The sequence below is a fragment of the Micrasema longulum genome, unplaced genomic scaffold (genome assembly GCF_059751315.1).
Source record: "Micrasema longulum isolate JH-2025_06_02 unplaced genomic scaffold, ASM5975131v1 h1tg001345l, whole genome shotgun sequence".
Classification (NCBI taxonomy): domain Eukaryota; kingdom Metazoa; phylum Arthropoda; class Insecta; order Trichoptera; family Brachycentridae; genus Micrasema; species Micrasema longulum.
The window spans coordinates 624,351-641,371 of NW_028278531.1; the positions used below are offsets into that span (position 1 = coordinate 624,351).

The window sequence follows — 17,021 nt, forward strand, 5'->3', positions numbered from 1 at the left end:
CGCAATGTGCCCAAAGTCGTTACATTTAAAACACCTCGTTCCCTTATCTTTAAATTTACATTCTCCAGACCTGTGGCCAATCCCTCCGCAGTTAAAACACCTGTCTTTCGATACTTTAGGATAACTTTCTTTTAATTGATTTTTAAAGGTCTCACCCTTTGACCTTTGCTTTATCGATATTTTGGAATATATATCGAGTTTACATTTAAATTCTTTCAGACTTGTTACACCATATAGAATGGATTTGTTTATTTCCGAATCAGATATGCCGTCGATAACGTATTCCATTAAAGATTCATCATCTATGTTTCCGCGATTGCTTATCTCCCTCATTTGATAAAAATAATGGATGCAACTTTGGTCGCGTAGTTTCATTGTCGTTGCTAGTAGGCGATGAATGGCGGCTGGATTAACTTTTTTCCCAAACTCTTCTTGTAGGCCCTTTTTCAACTCGTACCATGATTTAAATGACTCCGATTTAACGAAAAGCTGAGCCGTTCCTCGTAATAATTTTTTCGTATAAATAAATTTCTCCACGCTGTTCCAATTCGCCAAATTCGCAGCATCTTCGAAATCTTCAAAAAACTTGTCGACGCAGGAGTTGTCTTCGCCGCTAAATACAGTCAGGGCATCTTCAATGTCCTTAAATGTGAATTTTGCCGTTTCTCCATCCGCCTTGTCGATTTTCGGAGGCATGTTGCGCGCTGTCACCGAGTCGAAAACGATTCAAAATTTACAAAATGTCGCTTCACGGTTATGTCAAAATCGGCACGAAATGTTTTTAGATATAATATAAATCTATGTTTGCAGTTTACACAATTGTTCTCGGAATCACTCGATTCGTAATTTCACTTGAATATGAATTGCAAATCGCAACGGCTATTTTAAAAATGGCGTCTTTTTTTCTTCTCGTAACTCGCTATTTCCGATTTTAATTCACTTTATGAATCGCAAATCGCAACGGCTATTTTAAAAATGGCGTCTTTTTTCTTCTCGAAACTTCTTCGTAACTCGCTATTTCCGATTTAATTCACTTTTTTTCGTATCCCGGACGAGCCCCCAAGTTGTAGGATTAGAACAGTGAATAGGATAAAACGAAAACATTTCTTATTAAACTTCTTTATTAGACTTGATTCATACAATCACTTTTAAGATTTCAACTGGGTCTCCGCACAACGCCGCTCGTACATTGACTGGCGTCTCGCATCCGCTTCCGCCCGGTGTTGCCAGAATTCCCACAGTGTTTATTCTCTCTCGGTAAATCTCGTCTCCTAACTCTACATGATCGTAGTTATCTTTTGTTTCGATTAAGTATAAACTCTTTACTTGTTCATCTACAGTATTCTCTGTGACTTCAACTCCTCCAACACGCACCATCATGTCGACGTTCTGTAAAATAGCCCTGCCAAGGAGGACTGTCATGGGAAGCACTGCGTCATGTACTATATGAAAGGTAGTTGGGAACTCACAATCATCTATCTTCATCATCGTCTCGAAATGTCCAACTGTGGTCACCTTTTTTTCTGCTATTCCTCGGAGCTCTAAGGGATCGTCGATTAGATTAACCTGGTCCATCTTCAATAACTGCGAAATTGTCATCAAATTTAAATCACTACCAGTGTCTATGAATGCTTTTGCTGATTTCCCTCCTAACATTACTGTTTTGTAGAGCGGAGATTCTGATTCTTGGACGGTTACTTTCAGTGTGGTCTTGGAGGTATTTACTCTTAAATTAGAACATTTGGACGCAATGTGCCCAAAGTCGTTACATTTAAAACACCTCGTTCCCTTATCTTTAAATTTACATTCTCCAGACCTGTGGCCAATCCCTCCGCAGTTAAAACACCTGTCTTTCGATACTTTAGGATAACTTTCTTTTAATTGATTTTTAAAGGTCTCACCCTTTGACCTTTGCTTTATCGATATTTTGGAATATATATCGAGTTTACATTTAAATTCTTTCAGACTTGTTACACCATATAGAATGGATTTGTTTATTTCCGAATCAGATATGCCGTCGATAACGTATTCCATTAAAGATTCATCATCTATGTTTCCGCGATTGCTTATCTCCCTCATTTGATAAAAATAATGGATGCAACTTTGGTCGCGTAGTTTCATTGTCGTTGCTAGTAGGCGATGAATGGCGGCTGGATTAACTTTTTTCCCAAACTCTTCTTGTAGGCCCTTTTTCAACTCGTACCATGATTTAAATGACTCCGATTTAACGAAAAGCTGAGCCGTTCCTCGTAATAATTTTTTCGTATAAATAAATTTCTCCACGCTGTTCCAATTCGCCAAATTCGCAGCATCTTCGAAATCTTCAAAAAACTTGTCGACGCAGAAGTTGTCTTCGCCGCTAAATACAGTCAGGGCATCTTCAATGTCCTTAAATGTGAATTTTGCCGTTTCTCCATCCGCCTTGTCGATTTTCGGAGGCATGTTGCGCGCTGTCACCGAGTCGAAAACGATTCAAAATTTACAAAATGTCGCTTCACGGTTATGTCAAAATCGGCACGAAATGTTTTTAGATATAATATAAATCTATGTTTGCAATTTACACAATTGTTCTCGGAATCACTCGATTCGTAATTTCACTTGAATATGAATTGCAAATCGCAACGGCTATTTTAAAAATGGCGTCTTTTTTTCTTCTCGTAACTCGCTATTTCCGATTTTAATTCACTTTATGAATCGCAAATCGCAACGGCTATTTTAAAAATGGCGTCTTTTTTCTTCTCGAAACTTCTTCGTAACTCGCTATTTCCGATTTAATTCACTTTTTTTTCGTATCCCGGACGAGCCCCCAAGTTGTAGGATTAGAACATTTGGACGCAATGTGCCCAAAGTCGTTACATTTAAAACACCTCGTTCCCTTATCTTTAAATTTACATTCTCCAGACCTGTGGCCAATCCCTCCGCAGTTAAAACACCTGTCTTTCGATACTTTAGGATAACTTTCTTTTAATTGATTTTTAAAGGTCTCACCCTTTGACCTTTGCTTTATCGATATTTTGGAATATATATCGAGTTTACATTTAAATTCTTTCAGACTTGTTACACCATATAGAATGGATTTGTTTATTTCCGAATCAGATATGCCGTCGATAACGTATTCCATTAAAGATTCATCATCTATGTTTCCGCGATTGCTTATCTCCCTCATTTGATAAAAATAATGGATGCAACTTTGGTCGCGTAGTTTCATTGTCGTTGCTAGTAGGCGATGAATGGCGGCTGGATTAACTTTTTTCCCAAACTCTTCTTGTAGGCCCTTTTTCAACTCGTACCATGATTTAAATGACTCCGATTTAACGAAAAGCTGAGCCGTTCCTCGTAATAATTTTTTCGTATAAATAAATTTCTCCACGCTGTTCCAATTCGCCAAATTCGCAGCATCTTCGAAATCTTCAAAAAACTTGTCGACGCAGGAGTTGTCTTCGCCGCTAAATACAGTCAGGGCATCTTCAATGTCCTTAAATGTGAATTTTGCCGTTTCTCCATCCGCCTTGTCGATTTTCGGAGGCATGTTGCGCGCTGTCACCGAGTCGAAAACGATTCAAAATTTACAAAATGTCGCTTCACGGTTATGTCAAAATCGGCACGAAATGTTTTTAGATATAATATAAATCTATGTTTGCAGTTTACACAATTGTTCTCGGAATCACTCGATTCGTAATTTCACTTGAATATGAATTGCAAATCGCAACGGCTATTTTAAAAATGGCGTCTTTTTTTCTTCTCGTAACTCGCTATTTCCGATTTTAATTCACTTTATGAATCGCAAATCGCAACGGCTATTTTAAAAATGGCGTCTTTTTTCTTCTCGAAACTTCTTCGTAACTCGCTATTTCCGATTTAATTCACTTTTTTTCGTATCCCGGACGAGCCCCCAAGTTGTAGGATTAGAACAGTGAATAGGATAAAACGAAAACATTTCTTATTAAACTTCTTTATTAGACTTGATTCATACAATCACTTTTAAGATTTCAACTGGGTCTCCGCACAACGCCGCTCGTACATTGACTGGCGTCTCGCATCCGCTTCCGCCCGGTGTTGCCAGAATTCCCACATATATATATAAAAGGCAATGTTCAAATGGTTGTCCTCGATGGACTGAATAACTACCGGACCAATTTACGTGCGGTTTTCAGATAAATGTACATCTTTGCCAAGAGAAGGTTTATAGCTCATAAAATTTTCAATTTATTTAGTATTAAAAATGTTAGGAGCGTAAATGTTATTTTTATCCATCACCGGAGTTGCATTCGCCGAGAATGCATATACAAGAAAATGGATGGATGTTATTTTTTTGTTAAAAAAAGTTTGTTTTTGAATTTTTACAAACAACATTAGTTTTTTTATGGATCTCAATCAGATTATTTCATTGAATTCCTTATAATTTCTACCCATTTATTTATTTCCACTGGATTTTTGGTAATATTAAAATAATATCAACTGACATTCAATACATTTTTAAAAATCGCATTCCTAACTCGAGTGCACCACTGAAGAGTTTGAAATTTGCTAAAAGAATTCCATATTTGAAAATGAATTATTTTATGTTTTGGAAGTCAAACATAAACAAGTACTAAGGTACCTACTTAAATTCAGTATTTGAAAATGAATTACATATCTAATTTGGACTAAATACAATAATTGATATTAGACTTTTAATTGTGTTCATTTAATCTATTTAGTAAGAATTAAAATCTAGCAATAGCAAAGCATTACCGGGTTCAGCTCGTAAGATATAAAAGAGTAAAATTGGAACAAAACTTAAATGCTTGAATTCTCAAAACAGGGATTTGAGAGTTAAAAGTTTATTGCCAGTATACCCACGATATATTCAAACGTATGCAGAATAGTGAATGTTAATCAGTGTGTAAAATGATCACACAGATGAGCCGATAGAAGGTAATAAGCCCTTTAAAAATGCCTAGAATCTTATATTTTTCCTTCTCAAAAATATCTTTTTAGTCCCTGGATTAGTTATTACTTAAGCGTAAAAATGATTATTTTAACATGTCAAAAAAAACAGTGCCCTATTTACCATAGTGCATGATGATAAGTTTTAGAGGAAGAGTCAAAATTTCCAAAGTCTAGAATTTTGTAGTGTGTTTATGCGATGAAATCGTTTTGTGAAAGTGTTTTTCTCGTTGATTTTGAAATCTCTGAGTTTTACACTTTCCCGTTTACGATTTGCAAACGTCTTCGGTCTCACGCGAGTTATTGTCTCAACTAAATGATAAATTTACATGTAGTGTACAGTTGCGAGTTTAGGATTACGGTGCGAATTAGATCTCGGTTAGTGCGTGCGAAGTATTGTAGTTCCAGTGATTTGGATTAGGGATTAAGATAAGGAGCCATTTACTGACGAACAAAAATAATGCTTTTTTTCCCTAATGTAATTTGAGCAAATTTCTATCTGTGCCTTTGAAAATAATGTTTTTTTTGTGCTAATTGATTTTATTACCGTATTTTGTCATTTTAGATCTGTACTCTGGAATCTTTAAATTTGTAAAATCATTTAAACGCGAGTCGATCATTTATTAATATAAAAAAGCGTCAAATGGGAAGTGGAGATGATTTCGGGCTTCCTAAATTGAGTCTTGTTTTTTGGTGGTTTTAAATTTGTACATAGTCTCAGGCAAACTAGAAACGTCTCCTCATTTAAGAAGGATTGCATTCATTGGATTAAAAACATATGATAGTATGTATAGACTAGAATATTTGTTGGATGAGGTGGAATAAACAGTTCACAATGTAGTCTTGGTGCCGAACCAGAACCTCGAGAATGGTATTTTTACCTGAGAAGAGCAATCGAGTAAAAAACACTCGTCTAGGGTTCTGGTTCTATTAAAACTGTATTTTTCACTCGCCTTGACACTGAAAACTTTAAAAATAGGGTGTCAAAATATGTTGATTTATTTTCAGTCACATCGTCACTATGCAAAGCGTTTCAGTTTGAATATTATTAATATTTTAACGTGTAGTTAAAGAAATGATTAACAAACCAATATTAAAAATTACAATTGTTTCAACCCTCACGAGTTGCACGTATTGTAAAAATTGCCAAACTCAAACTATCCTTATTTGGTTATCAATGAGGTCATGGGTGCTGCTTATTTTTTTACCTCGCTTATTATCCACAAGGCTTATGCCGACTGTGTGAAAGGTATGTTCTGCTACCTATTGCTCCTAACTATTGTGTGATCTGGCGGGATAGTCGACTGTGGCTGTGTGTAGGAACTTCTCCGCATTTGCTTAGTGAAGAGGAAACACGTATATTTTGTACGTAAATACCACTACCATTGTTACTTTATACCGTTTCGATATGTACCGATGAAGATAGCGTTTGTAATCGCAGCCCTGAACGGGTTAAGCTGTCATTTTGAAAATATGTAAAAATCTGATGATAATGCAGAACTTTCTATGTATTGAGAATGAAATTTTTTCTCATACACATTTACATTTGATTTGTTATACTGTAATTCATAGGGTTATTCTATAATCGCTCAATATTTTATTTAGTGGTAAATCGGCACGACCATACATCAGTATTACAATGAATTAGTGATAGCATTTACAAAATATGATTTCAAAGTAAGTACAAAGAATACGCTTTAGTGAGGACGATAGAAATACTTTTATCGCTTGTCGACTAACGTACAAAGTAGCGCCGCTTAATCATTGCTTTTGGCCAATCACTGCTAAACACTTTATTTTTTAGAAAGTCAGCATTTTCATCACTCAACACTGATTTTTATTATTTCTAAAAATAGCCATCTCGAAACAATTTAAAATAGAAACGAATCGCAATAAAAGCAAAAAGTGCTCGCTTAAAATGTTCACTGACATTTTTCTCATAAGATACACTCATATGGACACTCGTTTAAATATTTCACTTCCGATAGTTGAAAGTAAATCGTGTTTCACTGGGATACTTTTGTTGCCCATTGTTTTTCATACGGACACAATATCTTCTATCGCATAATAACACTAGTTTCATGTAAGACTACAGTCGTCATTTCCCAAATGAGAGACGTGATTTTGACGGCTATTGCCGACATAACCGCGAACGCGTTAAATGTGTTTTACTGTCATTTCCAGTGCGTAAATAAGTGTTTCTGTGGGGCACGTGTCCCCTTGATAACTATCCATGTTCTTACCCCGAAACTTGGAAGGTACAGGGTCAATACTGTATCTTGTAATTATTTGGGAGAATTTATCATCAACTATACCATCTTTCCAAAGATATGACTTCATTATCTTCCGATTGTATTGGTCGGAAAAAAAATCTATCCACTGTATTTTTTTGCTTTCCAAATATCTATCATTTTTGTGCCATCTTGTACTTGCTATTTTTCACATGTATAAATATTTTTTTTTAATTAAAAAAAGTATGCTTTTACCACTCCTGTTCCTAAAAAAGCGGATATAGCTAATTGGTTTAAAATGGTTATTGATATGTACAGGGTGTTTCAGTTTGCACACTGTTGTAATGATAGTTGCAATATGTTCACATTAAAACAGAACGCAGGAATAACCAATCATTATTTAAAAAAATTAAAATATTTAATTAGTGATTATAATTGTACAAATTTTGCTATGAATTCAAACTTAAATATCCTGTATATTTGTCCAATCTAACAATTCTTGCATCATTCCTGTCTTTTGACCTTTATCCAATTTTTTTTCTAAAATTCTTTCCATTAATTATCTTTTATAAAATCTTATCTTGGGGAAACGCCCACGAGAAATTCTACTTAGGCTTTCCACCCTTTCGTAGAAGCCGGTAGCATTTTTTTATAGTCGGCTCAACGCATTTATGACTTTTACATTATGTTTAAAAAAGGCAATTTTTGAAGGCCAGGTCGTATAATTAGAGTGATTAAAAAGAGAAAAATGATTACTATGTTGTTCTTCAGTACAGACAGTTGTTTCGACTTGTGTAAAGACCATTGAAAAATCCTGAGAAAAAGTTAAAAAACTGATAATTTTATTGTAATAATTAATTTAATCTGCCCATAAATTTAATGTACAATTGATCGTGTCTTTTTAATGTATTATTTTCTGTCTAGGCGAAACAGCTGTCACTAAAGTCGAATTTCCGGCACCTTCCGCCTGTCGATTTAGAACTTTCCTCCATTCGAAACACTATTTGATTCGATAAATGTGAATACCGTTAACAATTTTTTTTGTATAAATATTAAGTGTAAACCCATCCTCACGATGAACCCAAGTATAAAATGGAGTGCCCTGTTTTTATATTTCTATTGTAAATAATAAGGTAACATTAGGTGTAAACAAACAATATTATACATGTAGCCATTTTTCTACGACACTTAGATATTATGTAGGTGCATTTTTTAGCGATAGATAGCTCCGAAAGAAGCCGGATGAGTACCGTCATGTCAGAGAGAGATTTAAAACAAATCCATGTTGCCTCAAATCATGTCATGTGCCAAAGACTCAGCGAAACCCCCCATTTGAAATAACAGAAAAATCTTTATTCTTAAAAATTCCAACATAGTAAAATCATTTTAATTTACTAGACCGTAGGTCTGATCAAATTTGTGGTTTTAAAACTCGAGTGTTTTATTTCGTAAAACTCGGGTGTGTTGAAAGTTATATTCGTAAAATGCAGGCGTAGGGATGTTTTGTTTCGTAAAATTCGGGTCTGTCAAGGTAAAAGTTGGAAAAAACGGGCCCGATGGATATTTTTTAAATTTATGTTTTTTTTTTTTTTTTTAATATTTCGGGTTTCCTGTAAGACATGTTTCACTCTGACAAAACTGTTTTTTCGCTCTCTGACAAACGAAATGCTAAAGTCATAATCGCATTATGAAAGTTTGATGCGAGAATATGGGACGAATTGACGATAGAATATCATAGCTTTTACTACAAAATAAGCAATCAGTATGAATACGAAATGAGAAATTATATTGGGTATTATTACAAACCTAGATTACTGTAAGGAAGAATAGTAATAATAATTAAAAAAACACTTATGTAACCTTCCATTTTTTTATTTTATGTAACGAGTGAACGAACAGTCGATTAAGCATTTTTTTGAAACGTTAGTTTTTTTACAACAGTTTTGCTGACCGAATTTTGCATACTTGACCGCGTGTTTGTACTGTGAAATACCACAGCATAAAACACGTACATATTTTGAATGCTGGAGAAATCTAGCAAAAAGTATTGAATGAGCGTGTATAGATTCCTAGATACGTAAAAAGTAATGATGCATTTACGCTAGGTTTAAAAATGTATTACAAGTTTTTTAAAAGCATATTTTGTATAATTTTCGTGTGCTTGACGATGTATGCGCCTGTTTTGATTTTGGTGCAATTCCCGAACGTATATAATTTGGGGAGCTAGAGATATACATAACACGGAGTATTGTACGATATTCTTTTCTTTGACTCGGATGTGTGAACGAATGTCGGTTAAATATGAACAATTTTGTATATAAATTTAATAAATATGTTATAAAGTAATATAGATATTTAATAATAATTATTAAAAAATGCTTTTTGTTTAGCGTCGACGGGTACTCAAAATCCGTCAACGCTATTTTTAATATCTAGTCGAAATGCTAGACACGATTTTGTCCTTTGTGGATCACTCGCTTTGGGAAAAATGGTAAATTATTCCTTCGTTTTCTCGTCAAACGCGAATGATTTGTCTGCCGTGTGCAGTAAAAATCATCGGTCTTTGAGATGAAAACGAAGAAAATAGACTGTCTTAAATTATACTGAAGTATCTTCTTTATAAATGCACTGAATTCTTAAAAATGAGGGAAATTATTCCAAAATTTGTTACTACGGAAAACAAATTTACATTCTTGATGTCTATTGTCAGCTTATAAAACAAACTGCCCGATATACCCTGATACATTTCATTTGCTTTTTAATACTTTATATTGTAAACAATATTATTTATTGTATTTTTTATGCTTCATTAAGTGCAAATGTTAATTCATAAGGATGTCAAAAACTAATTTAAACATTAACACACATAATATTATCAAAAATGGATTTGTTTGTATGAAGTGTTTGGCAAGTTAATTTAAGGCTCACGTAATAAAATATAATATATCGTCGGTGATACTGCGGATACATAACCATCGATTGTTTTTTTTTGCCATCAAAACCTAAAAAGCGTTCTGTTAATATATTACTTACGATTTTAGAAGTAATTATTTAGAGTAAAAATAGCAATAATTTACAACTAAAAACTCTTATTGCAGTAAAACATTTTTGTAAACAGGTTGCAAACAAACAGGTTACGCGCTATTCCAGTATCATCGACGATATGCTACTCATTAAAAACACACAATGATACAGAAAATTAAAAATATCAACTATTTAGAATCAAAGTAGCTTTAAAATAAATAATAGTCAGTTCTTGCATTACATTATTTCCTTAAGTACTAAACCTGTTGACTTCAGTGCATCGATAAGGAAGATATGTTGTTTTGAAGTGTAAAAATAATTCTTCGGTCTGCGGTTATGTTTCTTGAATGTATATTACGAATTTAAATAGTTCTGGATATTAATATTTTATATTGTGTACTGAGTATTTCAAAATGATCATGTTTCGCTGTTATGTTGAATGTAATGTTCTTCAACGAAGAAATTTATTCAAATGCCTCTTAAAAAATATTTAAAATTTGATTGAAAAAATATAAAACACATAAAAAAATCACACGCCTTTTCATTTGTATTTTGGTATTTAAACCGGGGAATTTTCCGCGCAATTATGCGCTGAAATGGATCGACGCAAGCGATATCGAACATTGATAATGTAACTGGGCGCTCGCTAAGAAAAATTTAGCAACAGACACTTCAGTCCGGCCAATATGGATTGATTGTTTAAAAAATCACCACCATTGAGGTAATTTATACTAAAATAACGCTCCATAAATCACCCATAATAATGGTACGTTGTCTTTAAATCAGTAAAACCATCTCGTCACAATTAAAACATCAGTTTAAATGCAAAAATGGTTCCTAATATTCATTCTTAAATATAAAGATAAAAAAATAATAATAAAACGCTCAATTTTTTATAGTATTAAAATATTTTATATAACTGCGGTATTATTTTGAAATTCTGAACCAACCAAAAAAAAAACAAATATAAATCCAAGCTTTATATTTGATAATATTTTTTATGGGGCATGTGAATACCAAAATTAACCTAATTCTATACGCAGGTGTTTTTCTAAATACTCAATCACACTAGCTTTAAAAATAACAAAAGTTTTTTTTATCGCAGAAAAGTTTTAAAAATGTTCATGTAACCAATTTCATCTTTATCCTCAAAAAAATTGTTATATTTACTTTTAAAAACAATATTTTTTACCACCCTTGTGCAATAGTAGATTTGTAATTTTATTTTTTAGTTTGTCTGGCATAATGCTGATATAGTTCTTTAAAAAAAAAAACTCAATTTTTAATATACATACTTATATATGAAATATGCTATACTTTTTGGTTAAATTGTATATTAAATTTATTTAACCCCTTGAGATTAATAAATATTTTTTACAACTAAAATCACTACGTTGTCTTAAATTCCGATCATTTTCTTTATCTAGAGAAAATATTATCATTTAAATAACACCGGAGACACATTTAAAATCAACCTGAAATAGCCCATGATGACTGCAGTAACCAGGTGAGACGACATGACTAGACCTTACAATATTTCTTACATTACCCTAACCTGTTTTTAATAATAAAATTATTTTTTTAAAAAAGTAATGAAAATTTTGAGTCAAGTTGTGGTCCAGTGGTAGTGTTAGACACTTCGGATCAGAGGTCCATGGTACGAACCCCGCTCTGCCACAAATTTATTCTTATTTTCTGACATAACATTTTTATCGAATTGAAATATTTGAGTAAATCACAAGAAAAAATATAGGTAATTCGAAAATTGATAGTCATTTGAAGATGTCTGTATTTAGGCTAACAAATGAAAAGATTTTGAACAATTATTTAAAATATATTAATAGTCCATACTCCAAAAATTACCACTTTCATTACTTTTGTTGCATAATATTTTTGTTGTTTTTGAATTAGCGTATTTTCCTCAGAGTAATAATTCTCTAGAGAAGCCCATAAGCTCTATTGCATAGAACAAAATCATTCCAAATTTTTGGCTTGGTTTTTAGTTCAACAAAAACATGTAACGGACGCTTTCGGTTTGCGTTTGCAATTCTCTACCCAAGTACCCACGGCCCGTAGTATTGCCGTTATCTGTAGCTAACTTCGTGGTCAATAGTCGTAGAATTGTTTTTCTCCGTATGGGCGACTCTAAGGTATTTTCTGATTTATGAATATGTATCTCTCATACTTAAGGTAAAAGATGATCTTGGATATACGAACTTCTCTTGGAATGTTTTGATTTTGAAGGGTGTCTGCTATATTATGTGCAAAGACTTAAATTTATTTAAAAATATATATATTATATAGTGTATTCAATATTATAATAAAGTTATTTTTAGTTAGGAAATTTTTTATACAATTTTCTCAATGTACCACTGACAAATGTTTTGTATTCATTTTTACCCTCTGTAATCCTAGTTATAAGAATTATGCAAGTTAGGATAAGTAAATAACATTTTTATATAAAATCGCGCATTTTTCCTTATTTATGTTTTTATTGTTCATCCAGTCAAAATCATGATATTTTTTTTTGTGATTTTTTTTATGTACTCGCATCACACCATACTATAATTATTTTTTCAAAGCTGACATACTTATTCGAGTCCAAGTCATTTTATAAAGCTATCACTATCAAATGCATGCGGTTCTAGCATTATTAAGCTGTCAATTTCATGTAAAAAGTACTCTTTTAAATTAATCGAAGCTGTCTTTCTCGAGTAAACTTCCGAATTAAAGCTGTCTTTTCTCAAGTGCATTCCCGAATTCAAGCTGTCTTTCTCAAGTACAATTTCGAATTGAAGCTGTCTTTCTCTAGTACACTTCCAAATCGACACTGTCTTTCTCAAGCGCACTTCCGAATAGAAGCTGTCTTTTTCAAGTGCACTTCAGAACTGAAGCTGTCTTACTCGAGTACACTTTCGAATGAAACTGTACTTTTGAAACTGATTTCGAATCCGTACATTATTTGATCTTTTAAAATAAATATATGATAAAAAGTTCGATACAAAAAGATTTGCAATCAACGGAATTATATGTAAACTTTATTATTTTTTTTTTTTGTATCAAACTTTAGTATTGTATTGTAAATAATGTTTTTTTTTTAAAAACAAATTTTGTACTGAAGTTTTGAATGCATTTATTAATAAAAAACACATTTTTTATTGTAGTTCGTATTGTAATAAATTCTTATAAAAACCAGCATTGAAGCAATATGATAGTTATGTGTTATAGAATTATAACCCTTATTTTTTGTTTTCCTGGTGCTAAATTTTGCAAACTGTTAGGAAATGAAGTTATACCAAATTGTCACAAAGTTTATGTCTCAAATAAGAATGTTTATTTTAAATTTATGTATACTGATATCATTATTTTATCATCTCTATGTGAATGCAAAATTAAAATGTCATTATATTGAAAGCATATTTGTGTTTTATTTTTTATTCCACTTTTTTACAATATAGTCCAGTTTATTAGTGCGATAATAAAAACAAACCGTCATGCCTTATCCCCGTTGGCGTAGGCAGAGAGAATAATCTGTCTGTATCAATACATCTCATATCTCAAGTGGAAAGATCCAACATTTTACTATAGTAATTTGTTTGTTTGAATTTTGTATCAAAATCGGCAACATCTATACTAGAGGTGGTAAAAAAAAATGTAACTGCTGATTTAAAACATTTACTCTTCCGAAACACCTAAAACAGTTTCACAAAAATAAATAAACTCGTTTAAAAAAACAAAAACTAAATCACCAAGCGCAGAAGTAAATTAAAAAAACATTTCGCTTCACGCGAAAAATTCAACGCCCGCCACACTCCGTATCGCGCTTCGCCCTAACTTCAAATCTTTATCCATAATACCTACCCACTCGTATTAAAATCTCCCGAGGAAGAAGTACATACGTACAATACGCATGAAAAAAAGTAATGCCGAGTTTATTAAGTGGCTCAATTTTAGTGTAAGCTCCCATTAACTTGTAATTTTCTCAAACTGAACGGTTTGAGTAGGTAGGAAGAAATTGCCTTAAGGCAATATGCCTGCCCTTGTATGCATATATAATTTATATGTATTTAAAGAGTTCAATAAATATTAATTACGAAAATGGCGCTATATAAGTTATCCATAATAATAGTTAACGAAAATCCACAAATATTGAATAAATAGCAACGGAATATTAATTTATTTAAAGGTATTTTTTTACGAACCCGGTAAAATTTTTGCATTACGTTTACGTTTTTGAAGACGGATTTTTGGTATATTTGCATAATTTTTGTGTTAGTGTAGGTACATAAAGCCTTTATTGGTGTAGGTGAGATTCAAGGTCCCGTCCTTGTGCGTTCACACGATCTATATTCCTTCAATTCTTCCATCTGTTGATGTTTGTGAAGTTAAAGAGCTGAAACCTTCATTGATGTGGGTGAGATTCATCTGATTGAATTATTTCACCCACATCTAGGCAACGCCTGAAAATATTTTTAAATTTTAATGCTTCTTCTTGGACCAGGTTGATTTATTTACAGTGTTTTGAAGGCGTATAGATGTTCAAATGTAAGCAGAATCGTGAATGTTACACAGTTTAAAGTGGCCACTTAAACCAGCCAATGATAGGTCACAAGCCCTGTAGATGCCTAGACTTCTATATTCCTTATCTGAAATGATCTCGATCTCTGTTGTAGTATGTTTATATTAACAGCTCCCTAGAGGGTTGAATCCAGTTCATGTCTACAAGAAGTTGTGAAAACTCAAAACATTGTTGGTAGGTATATCTAGAGTGTGTAAAATGATCACTGTTCAATTGTTGTAATCCGGAGAGAAAATACGGGAATACGATTGTATGAAGAAAAGTGAGAAGACTGCGTGCGTCTTCTAGCCACTAATGAACATATCAATTTTGTTATTTTTTTTCAAAGTTTCTAATATTTGTGTCATATCATTCTTCATTTTTGCTTCATTCTTTCTAGTTTTTTTGATTATTGAAACTCGCATGCCGTGGGCAGTTATTTATTTAATTATTTATGGACTTTTTCATTCCATTTCCAGTCCATTTAACAATGGTAATCATATTTTGGATAATATATGCAGGTACAATTGAAATAAAATACAACTAAAAATAAAATAAAGCTAGGACAAAGAAATTAAACAATAATTACTACGTCAAGACGAGATCTGGTCTATTTTATTGCAATATTTGAGTTTGTCCAAATGTTTGTAGACAAAAGACTGGATTTCACCCCCCTGAGAGTCGCTAAGATTAACAAAGTACAACAGGGATGGAGAATACCTTAGAAAAAGGAATATGGAAGTCTAGGCATCTACAGGGCTTATGACCTGCCATTGGCTGGTTTAAGTGGCCACTTTACACAGTGTGTAATATTCACCATTTTGCCTATGTTTGAACATCCATATTTCTTCCATTTGTTGATTTTAGTGAAGCTAAAGACCTAAAACCTTTATTGTTGTGAAGAGATTCATCTGACTGAATAATTTCACATACTGGGCAACGCCTGAAAATTGGTGAATGGTGAATGTTACACAGTGCGTAAAGTGGCCACTTAAACCAGCCAATGACAGGTCGTAAGTCCTGTAGATGCCTAGACTTCCATATTCCCTTTTCTAAGGTATTCTCCATCCCTGTTGTAATTTGTTGGTCTATTTTAGCGTTTGTTTAAATTTAGAAAAACTTGCACGAAAAGAAAGACTTAATGAACGGATCACTAAGCACAGTAATTGCTAATAAAAATATGTCTATCGATGCTAAACTGGCAGTGCACAACGGAGTTTTAGTCCTAACAACTATGTATGGAAGTGAAACATGGAACTGGCAGAGGAAGGATGAAAGCCGAGTGAACGCGGTTGAAATGCCATCTCTTAGACGAATGTGTGGGAAATCAATGTATGGCAGGGTTACGTACGATGAAATCGGGCGAGAGTGTAAATCTGAGTCAAGTATAATTGATAAGGTTAAGAAAGGGTCTCTGAGATGGTTTGGTCACGTAGAACGAATGGACGACGAAATAATGGTAAAACAAGTATATTTGGCGAAAATGAACGGTAACATGAGACGAGCACGACCAAGGAAGACGTGGCATGATCAGATAAACCAAAATCTTTAGTCTGGTCATGTCAAACGCAGACAGAACCGAAGGGCATGTATGACAAGATGTATGAAGGTGGAAGAAGCTAGGAATATATGCCAGGATAGACGTGTGTGGCGGTCCATTCTCTCTGTCTACCCTTACGGGGAAATGGCGTGATGGTAGTAGTAGTAGTACACCAAAAAAGTCCAGATCTTGTCTCGAGTTTACAATACGACACAATCAAGACATTGGTGCATGCGAGCTATAGTTTGTGCTGTGTTGATCGAGGAACAGCACATTATTATTTCGCAACCGGTGGATCGGAACATTGAATGCCACTTGTTCCAGTAACGATGGTACATCAATGAAGCTATTTAGTAAATTAAACATAAATATGGAGTCAATGTTATTTCTACGTTTTTTTAGAGTTGAGTAAGTGTAGTCTCCCCTCTCTAGATAGAGGCTAATCATCAATGCTACGTTTCTTACGATGTTACATCTTTTACATATATAAATATAAAGTAAGAGATATATTTTAATAAAAATGAATTAAGAAGAATAGGGGGAAAAAAAAACATGTTTGCATTTTAGTAAAAAAAACATGGCTATACATAGAATACGGGAAAGAACAAAAATACTTTTTTTCCCATCAATTATTAAAAGAATCGGAAAATAGGGAAATATCACATACTGCAAATACCGATAAAAATATATGAAATGAATTTAGAATAATTAATTGTATTTTCAAAATCAATATGAATAT

The 17,021-nt window shown here is 33.1% G+C and overlaps 2 protein-coding genes and 1 long non-coding RNA gene across 3 annotated transcripts in view; 1 reads left to right on the forward strand and 2 right to left on the reverse strand.

Moving 5' to 3' along the window:
* msn (serine/threonine-protein kinase msn) overlaps positions 1-8,250 on the forward strand; it is a 90,357-nt gene extending 82,107 nt beyond the window's left edge. The window contains exon 23 of the mRNA XM_088235229.1: positions 8,085-8,250. Within this exon, the coding sequence (XP_088091355.1) occupies positions 8,085-8,103 (19 nt within the window). The 3' untranslated portion in view covers positions 8,104-8,250. The remainder of the gene's footprint in view (positions 1-8,084) is intronic.
* The window catches only part of LOC148275763 (uncharacterized), a 45,108-nt gene that overhangs the window by 14,970 nt on the left and 13,117 nt on the right, over positions 1-17,021 (reverse strand). The window lies entirely within an intron of this gene.
* LOC148275764 (uncharacterized) lies at positions 1,135-2,572 on the reverse strand. The gene has a single exon (XM_088235241.1). The coding sequence runs from the start codon at positions 2,440-2,442 to the stop codon at positions 1,135-1,137; it is 1,308 nt and encodes a 435-aa protein (XP_088091367.1). The 5' UTR covers positions 2,443-2,572.